Raw genomic sequence first — 27,062 nt, forward strand, 5'->3', positions numbered from 1 at the left:
TTGTAAATAGTTTCATTGGAACACAGCCATGCCCATTCATTCTATGGCTGCTTTCCTGCTTCGTTGTTAGAATTGTTTTTGTGAGTAGTTGTGACAGAGACTATGACTCACAAGCCTAAAATATTTACTATTTAACTGTTTAAGAAAAAGTTTATCAACCCCTGCAAGGGGAGAGGTGCTCCCATTCCCCAGCAGGCAGAGAAAAAAGAGAGGGAGGGAGGAAGGGAGGTGAGAAAGGGAGAAAGAGGAGGGAGAGGAGAGGAGGCGGACAGAACATTGTTTTATCATTGTGTTCTAGCATTTCATAGGGACTAATAGGAAGTGTAGACCTGCATGGTATGGAGGGAGGGGTTCTTTTATGAGAAATGTCTATGAGCCTGTGAACAAGCTAGCCCTGACCTGTTGATGGATTGCTCAAATGTTTTTATTTTGTTCTTGGTTCTTACCAAAAGAGATAATGAGTTAATGATGACTTACATTGTTGTGAGGACACATGATTTAACTTTTGGATAAGATGGTTCCACTTTATTTTAAAATGTCACATTTGAAATCCCATGTGTATAACCAGCCCACTTGCAAATAGCTTGACATATAGGTTGATTGATAGATGTAGCTATCTAGGTATGGAAAATTGTGTCCCTAAAAATAAGTTAATGAGATAAACTGTTTTGTTTGTTCAGTGGATTTTGGAAAAAATATTAGGGGAGGGTACTTGTTTTTTTTAAGCCTTTGAAAGTGTTTAATTTCCAACTCAGTAGATTCTGTCTGCCAGTTTGTAAGTGGGATATCTGATTCATAAATGGGACTGTTTCTGCAGGTGAATGATAATGCAGGTCATAAAGTTAGTAGCCAGCAAATGTTTTTAGAAGGAAATTAACATATCACTAAGGGACATTAGTTCTGTTTATAGTTACAAATATTTCAAGGATGTGCAATAACTATATTCCTACGATATAAAACACATTGTCTTGTTTTTGCTCAATACTTACAGTTCAGTTAGACCCAAATACTTAGGTTAATGATATAATTTCTTGTTTTAACTAAGATACTTTGATTAATTCTGTTTAAGAGTTCATGCATGTATCATTGCATTTCACAACAGGCTTCTCAGAGTTTGTTTAGCCGTAACTAACCATACATGAGCATAGATATTCTAAAGATTTTTATTTTTCAGTGTTTTTTAGCCTTTTACGTATCTTAGTATTCTCTAAGCTGATTTAACTTTTTACCCTATTTTTTAGTTATCATGAAATATGGGATTTAAGATTATGTCAATTATTTTAAAATTTTTAATATGTTTTTTTATATAGGCAATTGGCCAGACAGCAGGCTGATAAGAAAAAAGAAGAGTGCAAAGAAGGTAAATAATGTTAAAGTCATTTCAGATTTAAAACCTGTAGTTCAGGGGTGCCTGGGTGGCTCAGTCGGTTAAGCGTCCGACTTCAGCTCAGGTCACGATCTCGCAGTCCGTGAGTTCAAGCCCCAAGTCGGGCTCTGGCCTGATGGCTCAGAGCCTGGAGCCTGCTTCTGATTCTGTGTCTCCCTCTCTCTCTGCCCCTGCCCCATTCATGCTCTGTCTCTCTCTGTCTCAAAAATAAATAAAACGTTAAAAAAAAAAAAAACCTGTAGTTCATATTTTGTGTACAAATGTATTGAGATACATACAGTAAACTGTACATATTTAAAGTATACAGTTTGTTTGGTTTGACACAAATGTGTGCTGTGAAACCACACCACAATTAGATGGTAAAGATAACTATCACTGCCAAAAACTTCCTCAGGCCTCTTTATAATCATACCCCCAGCTCCTCTCCAGGCTTTCCACACCCCAAGATTCCTGATCAATCACCAGTCTGCTTCCTATCACTGTAGTTTAGTTTGCATCTTCTAGAGTTTTATGTAAATGAAATTATGCAGTATGCACTCTTTTTTGTCTGGCTTTCTTTTAGTATAATTACTTTTGAATATCATCCATGTTGTTGCATTTTCTTGCTGAGTATTCTGGTATATGAATATACCACAATTTGTGTATTTCCCCCAGCTTTATTGTGATATAATTGACATATAACATTGTGTACGTTTAAAGTGTACAATAAATGTTAATTTGGTACATTTATATATTGCACAGTGATTACTGTCATAGTTTTACCTAACACCAACATCATGTCATATAATTACTATTTCTTTTTTGTGGTGAGAACATTTAAGATCTACTCTCTTAGCAACTTTGAAGTATATAATACAATATGTATTAATTATAATCTCTATACTGTACATTAAATCCTCAGAGCTTATTTATTTTATAGCTGGAAATTTGTATTCTGACCAACATTGCCTCTTTTCTCTCACCTCCCAGGCCTTGGTAACCAACATCCTAATCTGTTTCTACAATTTTGGCTTTTTTTAGATTCCACATTTAAGTGATATTACACAGTATTTGTCTTTCACTGATTTCTTTCACTTAGCATAATGCCCTCAAGGTCCATCCATGGACCTTAGGTATTTGGAACAATATCCAAACAACAGGATATTCTTCTTTCTCATGGCTGAATAGTATTTTTTTATATGTGTATATTTTTACAATCTTCTTTATCCATTTATCCATTGATGGACACTTAGGTTATTTCCCACAGTTTGTTTATTCATCTTTTGGTGGACATTAGGGTTGTTTCCAGTTTGGGGCTATCAGAAACCTGTCTTGAACACAAATCTTTGTACTATATATCTTTCCTTTTCTCTGGGGAGTGGAATGGCTGGATCGTATGGTAGGTGTATGCTGTAACTTTTTTTTTGTTTCCTAATATTTTTAAGATAGGTAAGTTCAAGATATTATGATCTTGTTACACAAAAGTGTAGCTATTCAATTGTTCATTTTAGAACTGTTTTATAAATGCCATTATTTAAAATCTTTCCATTTATTTTCATTTACACATCTTGAAGACAAAGTGGTTCCGGTTACTCGGTCGTTGAGGACTAGAAACATTGTTCAAACTAAAGAACGCTTGCATGAAGAGAATGGTGATGTTGAAGTTCGCCGAAGTTGTAGGATTCGAAGTCGTTACAGTAGTGTGAACCAATCTGTGCTGTTTGACAAACTTATAACAAAGTAAGTAAAAATTATTTAGATCAAGATGATTTAGGTGGCATAATTTGTTGTTGGGGAAGGATCATAAATTTCAACTAGCCTGAGTGTTTAATGCATTCAGCTGTGTAAAGCAAAAGGGAGAAAGATTATTAGAGGACTTTGAATAATTCTATATAGATCTTTAAATTCTTGGAAAAAAATTATAGAATATTTTTACACAGGTAAATCAGTGCCTTGTATAGAGATATTTAAAATCCCAGCAATTAAAAAATATAATGGGAGAAAAATAAAGCTTTTAAAACTGTACCACTCTTTTACAGTTTTAGCTTATATTTATGTCAATTTTTTTAAAGCACTGCTGAAGCTGTACTTCAAAAAATGGATGACATGAAGAAGATGCGTAGACAGCGAATGAGGGAACTTGAAGACTTGGGAGTGTTTAATGAAACAGAAGAAGTAAATATATCCTTCCTCACTCTGGAAACTAATGCAACATTGTGTGTCAGCTACACTTCAGTAAAAAAGAATATCTCCTGTTTCACGGCTGATTTAGTGATCTCCAATTTAACCTTTTTTCTATAGTACCTATCCGTTTTTGGTAAATTATTCATTGTTTTCAACATCTTTAAACTGTTCAGCATTTGTTTGATCAGTTACTAGATATTGCTGGAGTTTTAACAGTTTATAGCTATAAATATCTTCATTTTATTAAGCAAGATAGGAAGGTCCTACTGAATTTTTTAGATAAATATGCTAAATGTTAATGGCTTCTGTTTAAACATTTTTAGGAGAATCTTAATATGTACACAAGAGGAAAACAAAAAGGTATTCAAAGAACTGATGAGGAAACAACTGACAATCAAGAAGGCAGTGTGGGTTAGTCTTTTGTTTTACTTCTGGGTTTGAATTTCAGCACTTTTTATTTAGTAGAATATAGCTCAGCTCTTCTATTCAGAAGCTGTGACATTATTGGTATTTTGTGAGAGATCAAAGGATTGGTCATAATTTAAAAGTGAGAACAGGGGAGGGGCGCTTGGGTGTCTCAGTTGGTTGAGCGTCTTTTTTCTTTTTTAATTTTTTTTTAACGTTTATTTATTTTTGAGACAGAGAGAGACAGAGCATGAATGGGGGAGGGTCAGAGAGAGAGGGAGACACAGAATCTGAAACAGGCTCCAGGCTCTGAGCTGTCACCACAGAGCCCGACGCAGGGCTCAAACTCCCAGACCGCAATATCATGATCTGAGCCGAAGTCAGACAATTAACTGACTGAGCCACCCAGGCGCCCCGAGCGTCTAACTCTTAATTTCGGTTCGGGTCACGTGCTGAGCATGGCGCCTGCTTAAGATTCTCTCTCTCTCTCTCTCTCTCTCTCTCTCTCAAATTAAAAAAAAAAAAGAAAAAATAAAATGAAATAAAAGTGAGGGCAGGGGAAAGCTTAAAAGGATAGTGTGTTTTGTTTGGGAAAGTACTTGAAATCTACAAATCTAAAGCAGATAAACCTGGTTTGCTTATATAATGCATTATAGACAACACATCTCTACCAATTTTAGTTGAAAGGTGATTAAAATTAAGTTTTGCTCTTCTGTTAGGAATTACAACTGTAATTTATTAGAACTTTTCTTGAGTGAAAACCAGTTTTCTGAAATGCATTTTAAATATTTGGTGAGGGTGTTTTACATTTTTGTAAGTAGATATTTGAGTTATGCTCTGTGTAGCTCAGTGACAGCCAGAAGGGCTGGATGGAATTTAAAACTTAAGTTTAAAAGGCAAAAGTTGGGGTGTCTGGGTAGCTCAGTCAGTTGGGCATCCAACTCTTGATCTCAGCGTAGGTCTTGGCCTCAGGGTCATGAGTTCGGGCCCTTGTGTTGGGCTCTGCACTGGGCGTGAAGCCTACTTAAAAAATTAAAATTAAAAATAAGTAAAAATGAAAAAATTAAAGGAAAAAGCTAAGTGAGGAGATACTTTAATTTGTCAACATGTTAAATTAACTTGGAAACTTAAGCATAGTCACTTATATTAATGAAATCAGCAGCAATACCATAAACTTTAGTTTGGTACTACTGACAGTAGCCTTTAAACATCTTTCCCTATTTCCTTTTTTCCTTCCTCTAGTTATTTTTAATTCTGTAGTTTACTTCATTTTTTAAAATCTTCATTTAATGCTGCGAAAGAATCATTTCTATGAGCAATCTAGAAGTAAATTTTTAAAGGAGGGTCTCTTTCTTTCTCTTTCAATTCCCCTTTATTAAAAATTGTTAACATTTTGGTGAGTATTCTGAAAGTAAATGTTTCTTTACTGTAGAATCATCTGAAGAGGGTGAAGACCAAGAAGATGAAGATGATGGTGAAGATGATGACGAAGATGATGAAGATGATGACGATGAAGATGAAGAAGATGGGGAAGAAGATAATCAGAAACGATATTATCTTAGACAGAGAAAAGCTACTGTTTATTACCAGGCTCCATTGGAAAGTAAGTGTTACATATATTTGTCCTAGGAGAAGATGTAATTATATTACTTTTATCTTTACTGCTTTTCCTCTGTTATTCTTATTTTTCATGTTTTCATTTTGTAGAATATCCATGGCTGTTGTCTTTCTTAAATTATCCTAAATGTGCAAGAAGTCATTACTTCAAGAAAGTTAGATGTTAGCCTTGACCAAAGCAAATAATTGGGCCATTTTGAAATTTCATGTCTGTCTTTACTTACTTTAGATTTTATAGCTTTCAACTTAGTTTATTTTTTCACTTTGTGTAAATAAGACTGCTTTTGATTTATGTTACAGTTGTGTTTCAGTCCTAATGAGCATATATATGCAGGGCTGATAACCAGCTGTTATGCATCAGTATAATCATAATGGTTGTTTATGGCCAGTGTATGTTTTGGTTGGGTGGGTGTCTGTGCTTTATATAATTTTCAATAGCAACCCTGCAGACATAAATGACTTTAAACATGAACAGTAAAATAGTCTGGTAGATATGTACTAGTATTTTCATGGAAGGCAGCACCTTTGTAAGTATTTAGGTGAAGAACAAAATTATCTTCATAACTACTTAATATGTCACATACCTATAATTCTTCTTTTTAGAACCTCGTCACCAGAGAAAGCCCAACATATTTTACACTGGCCCAGCTTCTCCTGCAAGACCAAGATATAGATTATCTTCTGCGGGACCAAGAAGTCCTTATTGTAAACGAATGAACAGGTTTGGTTCTGAAGTACTGATTGATTTATAACAACGTAATTGTGGCTGTGATAGGTAGGATTCTAGAGTTTTAGGACTGGATGTATCCAGATAGAAATCTAGAATCCTGTATCTTGGAGAGTTCTCTCTATGCCTATAGTGCTCTTATCCCTGCTACCACTGACTAGATTTTTGCTGTTGCTTCCATTACTAGGTAGTTAGTAACTACCATGGTAAGGTAGTTTATTCCGTTGTTCCACACTTTACTAATAGAGAGCTACCTTTGCTTCAGTGTTTACTGTATTCCTGGCTTGGTGTTAATAAGCATCTCACATAGACTGTTTCATTTAATCTTCACATTAAGTTAGAGTGTAGGTTAAGTCTACTATTTCACATAGTATCACAGACATATTTTCTTACTGTGACAAACATTCCAGGTTACATAGCTTTCTAGACTTTTCACGATGCTAACCATCCTCTTCTGGATCTGGTTTTTTCCCTGAGGTTTTATTTCCACTTAAAAAATTTTTTTTTCTCATATAGTAAGAAACATTAATTTTCTTTGACTATTAAAATTATTTGTGGGTTTCTTTTCCTTCTACATCATAACACTTGTTGGTTGTCTGTCATATTTAAGTCCAAAGAGGTAGTTCTTGTTATTTCCTCATTTTCCCAAGTTAAAAAAGGCTTTGTGATTCATTAAAACTTTCTGGGTAATAATAACATTATAGTAGTTCATGAATGAGAGAGCTCGTGGTGAAAATTAAAGAGACAGGGGAAAAAATGACATTTGTGTGGAAATGGTACTTTTTTCTAATATTAATTTCCTCAGAGGTGAGACTGAAATCCTATGAGACTTCAATTATTTGAACAGCTCTTGGAAGTCTCCTCATAGAAGCAGACTAATAACTGAAAGCAACACTTTTGTAAATACTGACATTCTTCTAGGTAAAATATGAAATACTGCTTGTGTCCCTAGGTCTTTTAATTTCATTTTCAGAGTGTCAAAATCACAAGCGTACATCCTAGATTTCCTGTTTCATCATCCCTTTCCATAAAACCAGAGCCCAGAAGGATGGAGGGTCAGGAGGGCAACCTGTCAGAGCTGCCCAAGATAAATTGCACCTGAAAGGAGGCCACACTATCATTACTTTTGATAGGCCCCTTTGGAATATTGTTAAAGACCAGTGTTTTGATAGTGAAATCTAATGATCTACAGAAAAGGGGGGTAAAGTGTGATGTTCCCTGGAATCCCCTCCAAGCATAAGGCCCAGGGCAGCTGTCTTGGTTGCCTGACTTAAAGGATAAACCTCTACTAGATCCAACAGAAGTGAAAACGGCTGGCAGTTACTTTGAGATTAAATTTCTTCTTCCATTTTTAATGGGTATATGTTTCTGGAAGTAATGTATTTAATGACTGCCTCTGTAGTCACCACCTATAATGGATCTTGCAGCAGGTAGGAATTTTTTTTTTTGCTCCTTTGGTGCTCAGGTTCCCATATTTGGTTCACAGAGTCTACCATTTATTTGTGTAAAGTGTCTCATACTTCTTTGGGTGCAGGACTTTTTTTTTCTCCAATTAACAAATGTTTGAGTACTACCATGTACTAAGCACTATGGATATAAAAATGACTTAAGTCAGGATTCCTGCCCTCAGATCTCGTAGACTAGTGGAAGATTTGACACATTTATTTGTTATTTTATTATGTATTTATGTATTTATTTATTTTTTATTTGCATGTAGTTGACACATGATGTTACATTAGTTTCAATTTTACAACATAGTTATTCAGCAACTGTATCTGTTATGCTTTGGTCACCACAAGTGTAGCTACCATCTGTCACCGTAACAGCGGTATTAAAATAGTACTGACGATATATTCCCTATGCTGTACCTTTGCTCTTGTGACTTACTCATTCCATTACTGGAAGCTTTGTATGTTCCACTCCTGGTCACCCATTTTGCCCATCCCCCCTTACCACCCCCACCCCCCCACCACCCGTCTGACAACCATCAAACTTATTCTCTGTACTTATTGGTCTGATTCTGCTTTTTGTTTATTCATTCTGACACATTTAAATTAAAGTATGAACTAAGATATTTAAATTGTACCCTGAGTCACATTATTTGACTTAATGACTGATTTTGGTTTTGATAGCTTTGTAAAAATTTTTTTCTTTTTGATAGCAGATTTATTGAGATGCAATTCACATGCCATATAGTTTACCTGTTTAAAATGTACAGTTCAAGGGGTTTTCATAGTTGTGCAGCTATAACCACAAACGATTTTAGAACATTTTTCTTACCTCAGAAAGAAACCCTGTACTCTTTAGTTATCTCCAGTCCCTCCATCCCCCACAGCCCTGAGCAGCCACTAATCTTTTATCTGTCTCTGTAGATTTGCCTATTCTGAGTATTTCATATACTTGGACTCTTTTGTGAGTGACTTCTTTCACTTGGTACATTTTTAAGGTTCATCCACGTTTAGCATGTATCGGTACTTCACTCTTTTTTATTGCCAAATAAGATTCCATTGTATAAATATACCATATTTTGGTTATCCATTTATCAGCTGATGGATATTTGGGTTGTTTCTACTTTTTGTGAATAATGCTACCATGACCATTTGTGAACAACTTTTTGTATGGACTTATGTGTTCACTTCTCTTAGGTATGTACCTAAAAATGGAATTGCTAGATCAAATCCTAACTATATTTACTATTTCAGGGAATTGCTAAATTATTTTCCAGAATGGCTGCTTTATTTTACTTTCCCACAAGCAATGTATGCATGTTCCAATTTCTCCACATCTCAACTGTTAATATTATCTGACCTTTTGAATGTAGCCCTTTAAACCTTTTTTTTTTCCCCCAACACTCTTACCAAGGTGATATGAACATCTCTTCCCCTTTAACACCGTAATGGTCATTTTGCTCAGCCTTTTTACTTTTTCTTAAAGAGACCAGCTTATGTTTATATTCATGTCCTACTTCACCTACTTAGGCATGGGACCAGAGCACACATCCAAAGAATCATTTGGGCATTGCTCTCGGTACCCATGGCAAATGGTCGAAAAACCTTGCAGCCGCAGTGCAGGATCTTCCAAGGGTTTTTTGGCGTGCTTACCATAACAGAGGTTCAGGAACGTTGCCTTTAAGTAGGATTTTCTTTCTTATGATTACTCACCTCTACTCATCTAAGGTTTATTCTTTAGTTTCAGTCTGTAGTTGCTGGAACAAGCCCAATCCCTTTGAACCTGAAGGTAACCTAGTACCGTTGCTTCACCAGTATTCCAGAGTGCCCCTTACCTGGTGTCAAGGTGCTAGAACTGGCAACTCTAAACACTGATTAAGTTCACAGTGCTGGTCCAGCACTTGTCTATGCCAGAATTTCAAACATTTTTAGTAAAATGAAAAATAAAGAGTGAGTGTGGGTGTGGGTGTTTAGAATCTCTTTAAAACTGAAAAAATGGCCTTTCTACAGTATAGAGTAATTGTGAAAACCCTGGACCCATGACTAGGTTTCAGGCCCAGCCCTACCACTTATTCATGACCTTTAGCAAGTTACTTAACCTCTCATTTCAGTTTTTTGACCCATAGAATGAGAATGATATTAGCTGTCTCACAGTAATGTGAGAATTAGATGAGTTAATACACGAAAAGCATTTAAACTACTATTTGGCATGTATTGAGTGCTCTATGTCTTTGTTATAACTACAATGCTTAAAAACCCTACTTTTCAGGGGCGCCTGGGTGGCTCAGTCGGTTGGGCGTCCGACTTCAGCTCAGGTCATGATCTCGCAGCTCATGAGTTCAGGCCCCATGTCGGGCTCTGTGCTAACAGCTCAGGGCCTAGAGCCTGCTTCGGATTCTGTGTTTCCGTCTCTCTCTGCGCCACCCCCCCCCCCCCATCCCCCACTCCTGCTCACACTCTGTCTGTCTCAAAAATAAACATTAAAAAAATTTTCTTTTAATTCCTTTTCAGATCAAACATTGGAAAATTTATTTCAGTCCACAGGTTTTGTTGTTTGCTTATAATTCTTTTGGTTTGTGAAATAAACAACTGGAAATTACCAGTGTATATAGAAAGTGGGTTTTTTGAATAGACAAAGGTTTGAGTTCTGACACCATCGTTGCCTAATTCTAATATTTTAAGCAAGTTATTTAAACTATGAGCCAGTCACATTGGCTGCAACTCTAAAGTGAGCCTGCTGATATGTACTTGTCCAGAGCTTTACTTAAGATTCAGTGAGATAATATATCTACTATCTGGTACAAGAAGCATTTAATAAATGTTAGTCCTTTTTATTGTGAAGTTAGTCTTCATTATGTGAATACATACGGAATTCACTTACTGTTATGTGAATTATGTGCCTCCAGGTTAGAGTTGTTTTGTAATATTAATGGTAATATTAAATAAATTAGTCTTTCATATAAAATTGCACACTTGTACTAGATAGTTTTAGTTTCAGGCCAATCATAAGAATAGTCTTGGGCATGTTTGGGGAGGTGGACATTGGAGGATTATTTTCTCATTTAAATATCTGTGAGAAACCCCTTATCCAAAACCTGTGGGGCCATTTGTGTTTCATAATTCAGACTGGGGTGAAGGGGGAATTACAAAGGTAATGTATAACATTAACATCTCTAGGAGTGTCTGGGCCAGCACTGCCTAGTCAAATGTGTAATAGCAGAACATATGAATAATCATAGTAAGTGGGACAAATAGAGACTGAATTTCCTTTACAACATTTCATTTTTTTTAATGAATATAATTTATTGTCAAATTGGCTTACATACAACACCCAGTGCTCATCCCAACAAGTGCCCTCCTCAATGCCCAGCACCCATTTTCCCCTACCCCCCATCTTTATGACATTTCAGATCCTGGTAAGTGAATAGTGGAAAAACTTATTCTCAGAGTATAAGATTCTGCACCTATGTTATGGAAATAATAGACTGTGAACCTTTAATATTTTTGGAAATACCTACTTACTGTGATTGCACTCTGACTCAGGAAAAGCTCTAGACCCTGAGCCAATGATTAAAGGTTTTCCCAGCTAGATTCTTTGTTTTTCCTATGGGTGTTTTGCAACAAATGCAAAGGTAGAAGTGATTGAAATTTTTTTTCAGTATTTGTAGCACTTGGTGTCTTATTTAGTACTACCAACCAGCCTAAGAATTTGATTATATCCTTACCTCCTTTTTGTGAGAAAATTAAGGCTTATATGGGTTAAGTAATACATCCATATTGACACAGCAGTAAATGATAGTTGTAAATTTACAGGTGATGATACTGTAGATAAAAGGTCATCTTATTTCTCACTGTATTCCTAGTATTTTTTAAACTCTTCTTGATCCTTTTTGGTTTGCATAAAAATTCTCCTGTTCTCCTTTTAAGATTGACATTTCAAAAGGTGAAATTATGTATAATATTACAAATGTGAAACTATATATGGTATAATATTGAAAATGCTTTCTGAAGTTATAGTCCCAAAGAGTTTAATATCCTCTTTTTCCCACCTTTCTCTTTGAGGATAACTGATTTACATCAAGACTAAGAAGTCATTCTGCTTGGACCATATTCTATCATAACGAACATTTGATTGTCAGCTCTATCACAGCCACCTATCTCTTTCCCTTCCTCTCAGTTATCCATGTATTTTATTCCCTCCAAAAGATTGAACCATCAAAGCCTACTTCATTGCTTCAGCAAATGTATTAATTTTTTGATAAATCTTTTTGGATCCTTAGGTAATTCTGATGTTTGCATCTTATGCCTCTGCTTTTCCTGCCCTCCTTCGTCATGATTTCAGTTTTCCTCTTTACTTTAGGCGAAGGCATGCAATCCACAGTAGTGACTCTACTTCATCTTCCTCTTCTGAAGATGAACAGCACTTTGAGAGACGGAGAAAAAGGAGCCGCAATAGAGCTATCAACAGGTAAGTCTTCTACTGATGCTTTTTAATACTATAAGCTATTTTTTTTTTAAGTGGTGAGAAGGCTGAATAATTTGGGAGCAGATACAGCTTGACCAAATTTAAAATTTTGGGATACCTGGGTGGCTCAGTCAGTTAAACATCCGGCTCTTGATTTCGGCTCAGGTCATGATCTCACAGTTCATGGGATTGAGCCCCGCGTCAGGTCGACACTGACAGCACAGAGCCTGCTTGGGATGCTCTCTCTCCCTCTCTCTCTGCCCCTACCCCGAATAAATAAACATGTAAAAATTTATACAAAAAGTTAATGTATAAATTAGAATGCCATCTTGTTTGAAACATCTATATTTGAAACTTAAAATACGTTAGAACATTTTCTTTTACAGCCATTGTATAGCTCAAATGGTGCTTGACAAACATGGACTTGAGGAAACTTGAAATTTTTTCACTGCAAATACATTTTTTTCTGTTTATAATAATTGTAATAGTACATCCTTATAGAGCTCTTTAGGAAAATGGGTTTACTTATTTCATAACTTTTTGTAATATAAGTTCGTGTAAGTTCACATATAAGTTTATAGCAAGGATCATACCCATTTTACAGATGTGGTCATGGGAGTGAAAAAATGCAGGGCTTGTATCCTAATAAAGTAATATTCTCATAGAGTAAAAACTGCATGGTGAAGCAATTAGAAACATAATAATTGAAGGGATGTGCAAACCAACCATTCTTTGTATCCTAAGCTCTATTCTTTTACCACATTAGCTCTGCCCTAGTATGGTAGCCACTAGTTACATATGGCTATTAAGCACTTGAAATGTACCTAATCTGAATTGAGAAATACTGTAAAATTTTGTAAAAAAAAAAAAACACATTCTTGGATTTCAAAGACTTAGTATAAGAAAGAATGTAAAATATCTCAGTTTTTTAAATATTTATTTTGCATATTGAGATGGTATGTTTTAGATATGTTGGGGTAAGTGAAATATATTATTACTTTTTCTTTGTTTAGTGTATCTAATAGAAAATTTTAAATTACATCTTTGACTTACATTTCATTTCTGTTGGCAGCAGTGAGTTAGATCATCGAAAACCTGTATTACTTAGACTGATGTTTCTTTGCCTTCATTCATAGAAATGTACATCTAATCCTGTAGTTTCTATATCATGCAGTTATATTTCTATTAAGAATTATAACTTAGCGCCCAACTTCAGCTCATGTCATGATCTCACGGTTTGTGGGTTCAAGCCCTGTACCGGGCTCTGCACTGACAGCTCAGAGCCTGGAGCCTCCTTCACATTCTTTGTCTCCCTCTCTCTGCCCCTCCCTCACTCATGCTCTGTCGAAAATAAATAAATGTAAATAAATAAATAAATAAATGAGTTATTTGAGAAATACCTTTTAAAAAGCCACAATTGAAAACGTGTTCATCTTAGATTTCACAGTATAAATTCCTTGTGGAGTCTGGAGTTACCAAGATTTGTCACTTGGGGTGAGTTTGGTGTGCTTTTACTTGTGTTTAGTTGTATTTCTTTTCTTAGGCATTCCAACGTGTCTTAACCTCTAACATAAGCAGTTTCCACTCTCCATCTATAAAACAAGCAGGTACTTCTAGGTGTATTTTTTATAATCTACTATAACTGTTTTTGAAAGTAGTTAGGAAAGTAGTGATTCATTCTTGCTTGAGATGGTTGATGTGGATCCAAGGTGCTTGGTGGACTATGAATATTTTGCTGAGAGGTACTGTAGCAGAGTTATTGCAGGTCTGGAGACACTGCTTTGGTTTGAGTCCAGGAACTGACACTTAACCAGTTGTGACTTTGTGCATTTCAGTTAATCTTTTTGTGCCTCAGGTTTTTTTTAAGGTTTATTTATTCATTTTGAGAGAGAGAGCATAAGCAGAGGAGGGGCAAAGAGAGAATCTCAAGCAGGCTCCATGCTGTCAGCATGCGGGGCTCAAACTCATGAACTGCAAGATGATGCCCTGAGCCAAAACCAAGAGTCAGAGCCACCCAGGCACCCCATCAGTTTTCTTTTAAAATAGGAGAAATAATAGCTACTCAATAAATGACTGTTTTGAGGATTTCATGGACTATTACATATAAAGCACCTAAAACAGCCTGACAAGTGGTAAATACTCTGTATATGTTAAGCACAATCATTATAAAGTATATTGATACAGTCTGAATTGCTAACCATGAATTACTTTATGATGCTGTGGCATCTTGAACACTGGCACTTCGTTTGACTGTATATCTCTGATAATAAAACTTCAGGTATAAATATTTCTAACATTAAAGTTCTCAACCTGTAAAGAAAATGAAGTTGAAATACATAATTTCACAGTTGCTGATTGAAATTTAACTTTTTAAATTTTTTAAATTATTTTGTATAATGTTCATTGATTTATTTTGAGAGAGAGAGAAAACAAACAGGGAAGAGGCAGAGAGAGGGAGAGAGAATCCCAAGCAGGCCCCACGTTGCCAACATGGAGCCTGATGTGGGGGCTGAAACTCACAAACCACAAGTTCATGACCTGAGCTGAAACCAAGAGTCAGATGCTTAGCTGACTGTGCCACCCAAGTACCCCAACTTGTTTTTAAATTTTTAGGAAAAATGTCCATATTCTGACATAGAATTTGGGGGAGAAAGTGAACTGATAGGTGTATTATTTTTATTTTATTTTTATTTATTTGTCTTTTTTTTTTTTAAGAGAGAAAGAGAGCATGAGTGGTAGAGGGAGATAGAATCTTAAGTGGGCTCCATACCCAGAATGGAGCCCAAAGTGGGCTTGATCCCACAACCTTGAGGTCATGACCTGAGCCAAAATCAAGAGTTGGATGCTTGGGGTGCCTGGGTGGCTCAGTCGGTTAAGCGCCAGACTTCAGCTTAGGTCATGATCTTACAGCTCATGGGTTCAAGCCCCACATCAGCCTGGAGCCTGTTTTGGTTTCTGTGTCTCCCTCCCTCTCTCTCTCTCTCTGTCCCTCCCCTGTTCACCCTCTGTCTCTCTCTCTTTCTCTCAAAAATAAACAAACAAAAAAAAGTTGAATGCTCAGCCGAGCTACCCAACACCCTAATGGGTGTTTCTTTTTAATTTTTTAAAAATAGGTGCCTCCCACTAAATTTTCGGAAAGATGAATTAAAAGGAATTTATAAAGATAGAATGAAGATTGGAGCAAGTCTTGCAGATGTTGATCCAATGCAACTAGATTCTTCAGTGAGTACGATCTTGTATGCTTGAACTTAAATACTGTTTTAATTTAGTTTTAAAGTTTAACCAATTTTTCTTTAAATCCGAAACTTTACAGACTTTTTCAGGCTACAACTAAAATGCTGTTATTCAGTTGGCTGTGTATAGGTTGAGCCTAGTATAGAAATGGAGTGATATTTTAATTTTGATTCCAAATCTGAGAATGTCCATGTTTCCCTTCCATTATCAGGTACGATTTGATAGCATTGGTGGCCTGTCTAATCATATTGCAGCTCTAAAAGAGATGGTGGTGTTTCCATTACTTTATCCAGAAGTCTTTGAAAAATTCAAAATTCAACCTCCAAGGTAATTTAATAATTTTATTTTAGCCAAAATGTGGGCTGTGCTACTGTTGTCCAGAAAGATAACATTTCTCCATTGAAATTTTTTAGGTCTACAGTAATTTAGTGTGCTTTTCTGGGTACTTCGAATATTTTTACTTTTCTAATATTTAACTTGAAAAATGGTTTCAGAATTGATCCTCACGAAAAGAAAAACAATTTCCAATGCTTTTCATATATTTACTGAAATTTCTCCTATACTTTTTAGTTTTTTCTTTCACTTTTACAATTTTGTTTCAGGTCTGTATCAAAGTAACATATGTACATACTTTTAATACTTTTTAAAGTTTTGTTTAAGAGAGAGCGTGCAATCGGGGGAGGGATGGAGAGAGAGAGAATCCCAAGCAGGATCCGTGCTGGTGGCATAGAGCCCAATCTCATGAACCATGAGATCATGACCAGAACCCAGATCAAGAGTCGGATACTTAACCGACTGAGCCACCCAGGCGCCCCGTACGTAATTTTAAGTCACATAAGTACTGTAAGTCTTACAAAGGAAAAAATGGTAGTGGGAGTAGTCCTCCCTCTACTCTTCCTCCTCCAGTTCAATTCCCACTTTCCAGAGCCAACTGTTTTCAACTCCTTTAGCTATTAGGTATTTACCTATATAGATTTAAATAATATGCTTATACTGTAATTTTTGTTTTTTTCTGTTTTAGAATTCTGTAGGCTTCTAACATGAATAGTGACTATTTGGTTCTTTTGCCTTCCCCACTCTCCATATATACACATTTTTTTCCTGTCCTCATATGCTCCCAGTAGCTTCTTTATGCACAAATATAAGTGTTGAATCAATTTTCAGTGTGTGCTTTATGATTATGTAAATGTAAATTTTTTTTTTACAGCTGAGCCATATATAGTATATCAGGACTATTCTCTTTTTTACAACCCTGCTCTTTCCCCTCAGCGTTAATACTCTTTGCCTGTGGGTGAGGGTTTTTTTTTTTCTCTTTATAGAGTTTTTAAAATAATTTTATATGTGCTTATCAGTTCATCCACAGAGTTTGCTAGAGAGAAAACTCTTCAGTATAGTTAAACATACCAAATAATTCATTGACTCCTCATTTTTCTAGACACATCTTGTTGGAGCTTTTGTTCTGTTGCTTCCATCCATACGGGTTATTCTTAGTCTTGTAACACAACTAAACTTTGGGATTTCTCATCACCATCAATGAGATTTCCTTTATGTATCTTTTAGTGCTGGATTCCTTGCTTCCTGGATTCAACTAAGACCCCTTTTTTAGTATTAGTATTATTTTTAAAATTTTTTAAAAATTATTTTTAATTTACATACCCAACATGGGGCTCAAAACCACAAACTCAAGATCAAGAGTTTCATGCTCCACCAACTGAGCCAACCAGGTGCCCTACGACCTTTTTTTACAGCTGTGTTTTGATGGAGTGCAATCTGGGAATATCTTAAGAAAAAAGAGTGCACAAGATGTTATTTTTATTTTCTTTTTGAGGATGGTCATGTAACCACACTCTGCTGATGCATCTTTTTCCCCTCCTGCTTTCATTGTGCTATTATATACCTTTATGGTCTGGAAAAATGTCTGGTTTGTGGGAAGGTTTTTTGTATCACTTCTTCAATAATTTTCTGCTCCATTTTTCCTTTTCCCTCAATTCATGTCAGTTGATTGTTGGACTTTCTAGATTAATGTACTTTTCTTTTTCTTTCTTGTTTTCAGCCCTCTTGATTTTAGGGGCTTTCTGTGTCTAGTGATCCTTGGCTTTCTGTTAATATTTAATTTATTTTTAAAAGCTTACTAGTAGAGCTTGTTAATTTGTAGGCCTCACCTTAGGGTGATTGGTGGATGGTGATTTTTTTTTAACTTTTTATTTATTTTTGAGAGAGACCAAGTGTGAGCGGGGGGAGAGGGAGACAAAAGTAGGCTCCAGGCGTTGAGCTGTCAGCACAGCTCATGAGCCATGATATCAAGACCTAAGTTGAAGTTGGAGGCTTAACCCACTGAGCCATCCAGGCACCCCCATGGATGCTGATTGATGCTGATTCTTTTACCAGAAGTCCTCAAAGTCAGTATCTAGTCGGGCCTTTTTTCCCCCCAGAGACAAATCCTCCAGTTTTCTCTTGGAAGCTTATGAGCTTGGCTGCCAGAATTTTAGCAGTAGGCCTGAGCAAAGGTTAGTAGTCTCCTCTTCAGTATGGAGTTTTTAACTTAATTTCTGCAGCATCTCATCTTGTGCAATACCAGAAAGTAAACTATCCAAGCAAGTTGCCTGTGTGGAGTAGTAAAAGGGATCAGGGTGGTCTCAATGATTTTTTGTTTGTTTGTTTTTAGTTTATTTGTTTTGAGGGAGCGTGTGAGGGAGGGGCAGAGAGAGAGGGAGACCGTGAATCCCAAACAGGCACCACGCTGTTAGTGTGGAGCCCAACTTGGGGCTTGATCTCATGAACTATGATATCATGACCTGAGCCAAAATCAAGAGTCAGATGCTTAACAGACTGAGGCACCCAGGGCCCCAATTTTGGTCCTTTTCTTTCTAGTGTTTATATCTCACTTATTAACCCATTTTTTAAAATTTAAAGTTAGTGAACATACAGTGTAGTCTTGGCTTCAGGAGTAGAAGCCAGTGATTCGTCTCTTACGTAAAACACTCAGTGTTCATCTCAAAAAATGCCCTTCTTAATGCCCATCACCTGTTTACCCACATTCCCCCACCCTTTTATAAACCCTAGTCCTTGATTCCTTTTTCCTTGTGCAACTTTTCCTGAATCACCTGTATGGAAATGTTAATTTAAGTACACTTTTTTAGATTGGTAAGCTTTGTTGCTTTTCCATCATAAAAGTTATGTAGCATACATCGATCACAGTTACACATTGTGAATTAAAAACAATTTTTTTAACTAGAAAGATACTGATATTAAATAATAGCATTTGCTTTCTAGAAGAAGCATTGGAAGCACCTAGAGTAATTTAGTAAGTGGGAAGAGGGGTGCCATTGTGACTTAGCTTGTTCCTCAGTTTTCCCTCTTTAACCCCTTCTGCAGCTTCCTTGTTGGTGCTTGGACAGGGGACTCACCATTGAGGTGGCCAAGCTGTCAGGAGGGGCCTGAGTGGTCATTTCAGGGACCCAAGATTGTCTGAAGTCACAGTGAGAATGGTGGAAAATTCATCATTGCCGTTGCCACAGAGAGTGATTTATGGCTTTTTTCTTTTCTTAAGCTCCCAATTTGGCTTCATACTATATTTTGTGTGGGCTTTTATTCCTGAATATCGAGTAAACTCCTTAGGTTTAACCTGTTGGCCTCAAAAATACAGGGCAGTTGCATTGCCTGTCTGCCTCCTCATTACTATAGTTATATACTCTTATTTAGAGTACCTCATGATATCATGAGTACCTCTCTCCACTCCATTCATACAATTATAAATAACTGTGCTAAAAATCAACAGCAGAACAAATACCAAGAAGAAGCTATCCCAGCATTAAATGCGGATATTCCTATTAGAGAAGTAAACCAAATGTTCTCCTTGCAGCCAAAGAACTTTATGCCAAAAACTGAATTGTATTTAGACTAACATCAAGCATTTATTGTAAGTTTTTGACATAGTAATTTTGACCATATTTTTCCTTTTACTGATACCTGATATTGAAATGTAAAAAAAAGTAAGTCAAGGGGCGCCTGGGTTGCTCAACTTGTTGAGCATCTGACTCTTGATTTCAGCTTAGGTCATAATCTCACAGTTTCATGTGTTTGAGCCCCACATCAGGCTTTGTGCTGGCAGCATGGAGCCTGCCTGGGATTCTCTCTCTCCCTCTCTTTCTGCTCCTCCCCTGCTCTCCCTCCCTCTCAAAATAAATAAATAAACCTTAAAAAGTAAGTCCATAGGTCATGATCCCTCACTTCGGGGGTTCAGATCCCACATCATGTGCTGACATCACAGAGTCTGCTTGGGATTTTCTCTCTCTCTCCCTGTCTCTCTGCCCCTTCCATTCTCTTTCTCTGTCTCTCAAAATAAATAAACTTTAAAAAAAAAAGTAAGTCGAACTTCTCTTAGATTAAGTTCCATTAATATTATAAATGCTCTCAAATATTAGTTATTAATGGAATAAAATACTGCATTACTGTAAAAAAAAAGTAATTTAGTAAATTTGAAAAAAACAACTCTCCCGATGTTTTCTCATTTCTCCTTCCTTACAACAAACATTTCCCCTTATAATAAATTTATAATTGTATTAACCTGCTGTTTTCATGTGGTTCTCTTTCTGTTTTAATAGCTGAATAATATACCATAATGTGGATGTATCATTTTTTAAATCAATTCTGCTATTGCTGACTATGTAGATTTTTTTTTATTATTGTCACAAATGTTAATATGAATATCTCATTGCTTCCTCTTTGTATGAATCCTCAATTACCTCTTAAGATACAGCCTCACAAATAACATTGTTAGCTCAGTAAACACATTCTTAAATTCTTTTCCTGCCTTCGTTTTTGTATGTTGAAATTTTCATTTATTTATTCCATTTGTTTGGTGTTTAAACAGTTGCTTTGTTTTTTTTCTCTCTGCATTTGATCATGTCAATTTCTTACTATTTTTTATATTTTATTCTTTTTTACTGTTTATTTTTGAGACAGAGTGTATGTGTGCACATACTCACAAGGGGTAGAGAGGGAGAGAGAATCTCAAGCAGGCTCCACGCTCAGCTCGAAGCCCAGTGGGAGATTTGATCTCACAACCGCAAGTTCACAACCTGAGCCAATGTCAATAGATGCTGAACCAACTGAGCCACCCAGGCACCCCTCTTTTATATTTTATTCTTAACTTCTAATAGATTTCATCCATCACGTGAAATTTTTCCCACCATTTCTGCTTTTCTGGAATCTTTTTTTTTTTTTTTTTTAATTTTTTTTTTTTTAACGTTTATTTATTTTTTTTGAGACAGAGAGAGACAGAGCATGAACAGGGGAGGTTCAGAGAGAGAGGGAGACACAGAATCTGAAACAGGCTCCAGGCTCTGAGCAGTCAGCACAGAGCCTGACGCGGGGCTCGAACTCCCCATACCGCGAGATCGTGACCTGAGCCGAAGTCGGACGCTTAACCAACTGAGCCACCCAGGCGCCCCCTGCTTTTCTGGAATCTTAATGTTTCTTTTCTTTCTTTTTTTAATTTATGTATTTTTTTTAACTTTTTTTTTTTTTAATTTACATCCAAATTAGCATATAGTGCAACGATGATTTCAGGAGTAGATTCCTTAGTGCCCTTTACCCATTTAGCCCATCCCCCCTCCCACAACCCCTCCCATAACCCTCAGTTTGTTCTCCATATTTATGAGTCTCTTCTGTTTTGTCCCCCTCCCTGTTTTTATATTATTTTTCCCTTACCTTATGTTCATCTGTTTTGTTTCTTAAGGTCCTCATGTGAGTGAAGTCCTATGATTTTTGTCTTTCTCTGACTAATTTCTCTTAGCATAATACCCTCCAGTTCCATCCACATAGTTGCAAATGGCAAGATTTCATTCTTTTTGATTGCCGAGTAATACTCCATTATATATATATACTACATCTTCTTTATCCATTCATTCATCCATTGATGGGCATTTGGGCTCTTTCCATACTTTGGCTATTGTTGATAGTGCTGCTATAATCATGGGGGTGCATGTGTCCTTCGAAACAGCACACCTATATCCCTTGGATAAATACCTACTAGTGCAATTGCTGGGTTGTAGGGTAGTTCTATTTTTAATTTTTTGAGGAACCTCCATCTTGTTTTCCAGAGTGGCTGCACCAGCTTGCATTGCCACCAACAATGCAAAAGAGATTCTCTTTCTCCGCATCCTCGCCAGCATATGTTGTCTGAGTTGCTGATGTTAGCCATTCTAACAGGTGTAAGGTGGTATCTCATTGTGGTTTTGATTTGTATTTCCCTGATGATGAGTGATGGTGAGCATTTTTTCATGTGTCGGTTGGCCATCTGGATGTCTTCTTTGGAGAAGTGTCTATTCATGTCTTTTGCCCATTTCTTCACTGGAATCTTTGTTTTTTGGGTGTCGAGTTGATCAGTTCTCTATAGATTTTGGATACTAACCCTTTATTTGATATGTCATTTGCAAATATCTTCTCTCATTTTGTCGGTTGCCTTTTAGTTTTGCTGATTGTTTCCTTTGCTGTGCAGAAGCTTTTTATTTTGATGAGGTCCCAGTAGTTCATTTTTGCTTTTGTTTCCCTTGCCTCTGGAGACGTTCGATAAGAAATTGCTGCGGTCAAGATCGAAGAGATTTTTGCCTGCTTTCTCCGCGAAGATTTTGATGGCTTCTTGTCTTACATTGAGGTCTTTCATCCATTTTGAGTTTATTTTTGTGTGTGGTATAAGAAAGTGGTCCAGGTTCATTCTTCTGCATGTCGCTGTCCAGTTTTCCCAGCACCATTTGCTAAAGAGACTGTCTTTATTCCATTGGATATTCTTTCCTGCTTTATCAAAGATTAGTTGGCCTCATGTTTGTGGGTCCGTTTCTGGGTTCTCTTTCTGTTCCATTGATCTGAGTGTCTGTTCTTGTGCCAGTACCATACTGTCTTGATGATTACAGCTTTGTAGTATAGCTTGAAGTCTGTAATTGTGATGCCTCCTGCTTTGGTTTTCTTTTTTAAGATTCCTTTGGCTATTCGGGGTCTTTTCTGATTCCATACAAATTTTAGGATTATTTGTTCTAGCTCTGTGAAGAATGCTGGTGTTATTTTGATAGGGATTGCATTGAATATGTAGATTGCTTTGGGTAGTATCGACATTTTAACAATATTTATTCTTCCTATCCAGGAGTATGGAAATCTTTTTTCATTTTTTTGTGTCTTCAATGTCTTTCATAAGCTTTCTGTAGTTTTCAGTGTGTAGATTTTTCACCTCTTTGGTTAGATTTATTTCTAGGTATTTTATGGGTTTTGGTGTAACTGCAAATGGGATCGATTCCTTGATTTCTCTTTCTGTCGCTTCATTGTTGGTGTATTAGGAATGCAACCGATTTCTGTGCGTTGATTTTATATCCTGCACCTTTGCTGAATTCATGAATCAATTCTAGCAGTTTTTTTGTGAAATCTTTTGGTTTTTCCATATAGAGTATCATGTCATCTGCAAAGAGTGAAAGTTTGACCTCCTCCTGGCTGATTTGGATGCCTTTTATTTCTCTGTGTTGTCTGAGTGCAGAGGCTAAGACTTCCAATACTATGTTGAATAACAGTGGCGAAAGCAGACATCCCTGTCTTGTTCCTGACCTTAGGGGTAAAGCTGTCAGTTTTTCCCCATTGAGGATGATATTAGCGTTGGGTCGTTCATATATGGCTTTTATCCTTAGTGTTTCTTTTCAAGAGCAGTTATATGGTGATCTGAAATTGATTATTTCATGTTACTTTGGTAGCACTTAATCCATGACATGTTCTATTTCTGTATACTTTTTACATTTCTAACAAGAATTATGAGTATAGGGGTGCCTGGGTGGGTCATTTAAGTGTCCAACTTCAGCTCAGATCATGATCTCGCAGTTCACAAGTTTGGGCCCCATATCAGGCTCTGTGCTGACAGCTCAGAGCCTGGAGCCTGCTTCAGATTCTTTGTGTCCCTCTCTTTCTGCCCCTCCCCCACTACACTCTGTCTCTTTCTCTCAAAAATAAATACTAAAAATAAATGTTGAAAAAAGAGTTATGGATATAGCCCATTTTTTTTAAGAATTCTATTCTAAGAGCAATGAATAACTTTAGAAATAAATGAAAAATTATAGATTACCCCATGACAGTGATGTCACCAAGAATGATGTCAAATTATTTACATTGTCCTAATCTCTACCACCTAAACACCACAATTATTTCTTAAAGCTCTCTCTTTTTTACTTTACTTTCTCTTCTGTTCATTCCCAACGTGTTTTCTTGCACAACTTTTGGTGTTGTGTTACTGACGCTGAGACCAAAGGTTGCAGACGAAATGTATTCTTTCCCTTGATATGTCACAAAAGTAAACTATCAAGTCTTTTTAAGCTTGACTTCTATGCAAGGTAAAGTAATATGATGGGCATGATGAATGACTAAAAGAAAATTTATTTTGGGGCACCTGGATGGCTCAGTTAAGTACTGACTCTTGATATTAGCTTGGGTCATAATTGAGCCCCATGTGGGGCTCTGTGCTGAGCATGGAGCTGGTTTGGGATTCTGTCCCTTTGCTCCTCCCCTGCTCACACACGTGCACATGCTCTCTTAAAATAAATAAATAAATAAAATTTTTAAAAATAAAATGTTTCAAATAAAGGGTTTTATTTAGTTTCAGTATTAATTTTGTAGTTTCAGTATTAATTTTCAGGTTTTAAGTTGTGCTTTGTGGATTGAAACAATAGTTGTCTTACTTTATTCACTAATTTGTATTCATGAAATTGGTTTCTAATTTAGTTTAAAGAGTCTACTTTTTAATGTAGTACTAAAATAACACTTATTCTTCTATAGAGGTTGTTTGTTTTATGGCCCACCTGGAACTGGAAAAACTATGGTTGCTAGAGCACTTGCCAATGAGTGCAGTCAAGGGGATAAAAGAGTAGCATTCTTCATGAGGAAAGGTGCTGATTGTCTGAGTAAATGGGTCGGAGAGTCTGAAAGACAGCTACGATTGCTGTTTGATCAGGTATGATATTAAAATTTCGCTATATAGATCTGTAATCAATGCGGGTGTAAGTATGTAAGGATTAGATAGGTGTGGCATTTAATCACTTTTCAGAAAAGTTAGACCAAATATTCTTTATTAAGATAATACTGACTTATGATAGTTTTGTAGGAAGAAGAGAAAGGAATAATAAGATCTAAGTTCTTTGGAGTCTTATGTCTCATATCCAGAGAGAGGCTGGTAGTCTCATACTTAACAGTAGTGAGTTATGTCTCAGTATGTGAGTTGAAGATTAGTTCTGCCCTAGAGTAGCTTTCAATTTCATATCCCAGATTGTATTGACAGCACATTGCAAGATAATACATTCTGATCTACTAAGGCATATTGCTGCAGATGCTTTTAAATCTCTTTATAGAACACACTGAGTTTCTTTAACTTAACTGAAATAGACTTTAAAAAAAAAATATGGCATCTTGCTAAGTGTTTTCCCATCCTGACATGGAGGAAGGCTATGTCATTGTCTTCTGTTCTTTGTCTTGTTTTAGCAGTTGATTTTAAATATATATTTTGTGTGTCCCAATAACTATAGCTATATGAAACCCAAGGTATATGACCAGTGGAGTATGTATTTTGAATAATTCCAATGGAGAATGCAAAAAAATTAAATTGTTTGCATTATATTTTTGGATATGTAAGTTCTTAAAGTATAGTTCTTACATTTATGTTTAGATTTACAAATTAGAAATTAATTCTCCTAAGCAAGTTAGAATGAAAACAGATTAAAATGGTTCATATTAAGTCTATATATTTGAAGTTTTTCATATTAACATGCAAACACTGGACCTGCTTTCTAGGCTTATCAGATGCGCCCATCCATTATTTTTTTTGATGAAATTGACGGTCTGGCTCCTGTACGATCCAGCAGGCAAGATCAGATTCACAGGTAAAATTTGTTTAATAGCACTTCTGTCTTTCTTCCTGTATTCTGAGCTGTACTGATACTGCATAAGGGATAGAATATTAAAATAGTGAAAGATACTTCACAAACCAGCAGTTTTCCTCTTCTTGGTAGAACCCCAATATATAGTACAAAAAGAAAAATGAACCTGTTCTGTATGGCAAGGTATTCACAAGCACAGTATTAAAATCTTGGTTACAGGTTTAATTCATGATACAAACTTAAATGTCCACTGGCTAGTGAGGTGTAAGGCAAATGAAATGAGTGAGGCAAGCCAGTAGTAAGAGTGGGACTATGGTTTGGAGTGTGGCTGAGCATCTAATCATAAGAGCATAGCCAGTTGTTTTTAGCCCAAACCTATTATTGAAGTGCAGAAGTTGACTCAGACTTGAAAAATAAATTTGCACTTTCTTAAATGTTACATTCAAATTTTTGTGTTAAATATCTTTTAAATGTTGCCAACTAATTCAGATCTTTTTAAGATACTGCTTTGGCCAAACAAAATATGTCTTAGTGCATGACTACTAGTTTGAGATTCAGTTATTAGTCCAACTTTTTAATTTTCAGAACGAGAGAATTGCATCTCCTCTATGATAAACTGACTGCCAAGGTGGGGGCACTTGTCCTTAGTGACACTGCTTCAACTTGAATCTAAATTTTAATCCTAGTTCATCTTCAGTTTTTCAGAACCCTCTTTTCAAATTGTCTCAAGTATTATCTGTAATTGCTTAATTAATTTTGGATACTCCTAAAGCAAATGTTTACATGTCTTCATATATGCCAGTATTGTTTTTTATTATAAATAATATGAAGAGGAATAAGACATAATAATGTGAGAAGTAGGTTTTTATTTTCTTAACAGCTAACAATATTTACTGTAGGCTGGTGGTCTTTGACTTGATACTGTATACAATTTCATTTGTTGCTCTTAGTAAATCAAAATGTTAAGTGCTATGGTAAAAATAGTTGTGTCTGCAATAACTTACAGTAATCATACAGACTTTTTATATATGACAAATTTCATCAGCAGCTATATTGTATTCATTGTATTGGTAGGATCAAACATATTTAACAATACTACCATTACTTTGCAACCAAATAATTGAGTACTATGTTTTGGAATAGTTCTAAAAGGAATTAGAAATTTTAGCAACAAAAATTATAATTTGGGAAGCACATGCCTTCTCAAGTACATACATGTATTTAATTGAAGGATAGTTGACCTACAGTGTTACTAGTTTAAGGTGTAAAACATAATGATTCAGCAATTCTATATATTAAGCTATGCTCATACAAGGTAAGTGTAGTTGTCATCTGTCACCATACAGCATTATTACAATATTCACTATATTCCCAGTGCTACACTTTTCATTCTCATGACTTACTTTATAACTGTAAGTTTTTACCTCTTAATCTTCACCCATTCTGCCCACACCCCCAATCTCCCTTCCTCTGGCAATTACCAGTTTGTTCTATATTTATGGTTCTGTTTCTGTGGTGTTTATTTGTTTTGTTTTTAGATTCCACATATAACTGAAATAATTTGTTATTTGTCTTTGAATGACTTATTTCATTTAGTGTAACATCCTCTAGGTTGCCTCAGATGACAAGATCCCATTCTTTTTTATGGCTGATATTCCATTGTATACATATATAGCACATCGTCTTTACCCATCTATCATCTATTGATGGACAG

The 27,062-nt window shown here is 36.0% G+C and overlaps 1 protein-coding gene and 1 pseudogene across 3 annotated transcripts in view; both read left to right on the forward strand.

Annotated features, from left to right (window-relative positions):
• ATAD2 (ATPase family AAA domain containing 2) overlaps window positions 1-27,062 on the forward strand; it is a 68,498-nt gene that overhangs the window by 14,332 nt on the left and 27,104 nt on the right. For all 3 annotated transcript variants that reach the window (XM_027063955.2, XM_027063954.2, XM_027063956.2), the window contains exons 3-13: window positions 1,311-1,360; window positions 2,941-3,106; window positions 3,439-3,541; window positions 3,874-3,961; window positions 5,388-5,558; window positions 6,176-6,293; window positions 12,108-12,215; window positions 15,326-15,434; window positions 15,658-15,773; window positions 24,255-24,429; window positions 25,263-25,351. In XM_027063955.2, coding sequence (XP_026919756.1) covers window positions 1,311-1,360; window positions 2,941-3,106; window positions 3,439-3,541; window positions 3,874-3,961; window positions 5,388-5,558; window positions 6,176-6,293; window positions 12,108-12,215; window positions 15,326-15,434; window positions 15,658-15,773; window positions 24,255-24,429; window positions 25,263-25,351 — 1,293 coding nt within the window. The remainder of the gene's footprint in view (window positions 1-1,310; window positions 1,361-2,940; window positions 3,107-3,438; window positions 3,542-3,873; window positions 3,962-5,387; window positions 5,559-6,175; window positions 6,294-12,107; window positions 12,216-15,325; window positions 15,435-15,657; window positions 15,774-24,254; window positions 24,430-25,262; window positions 25,352-27,062) is intronic.
• On the forward strand, window positions 17,695-20,450 carry LOC106986572 (phosphatidylinositol N-acetylglucosaminyltransferase subunit P-like; annotated as a pseudogene).

Source organism: Acinonyx jubatus, chromosome F2 (genome assembly GCF_027475565.1).
Source record: "Acinonyx jubatus isolate Ajub_Pintada_27869175 chromosome F2, VMU_Ajub_asm_v1.0, whole genome shotgun sequence".
NCBI lineage: Eukaryota > Metazoa > Chordata > Mammalia > Carnivora > Felidae > Acinonyx > Acinonyx jubatus.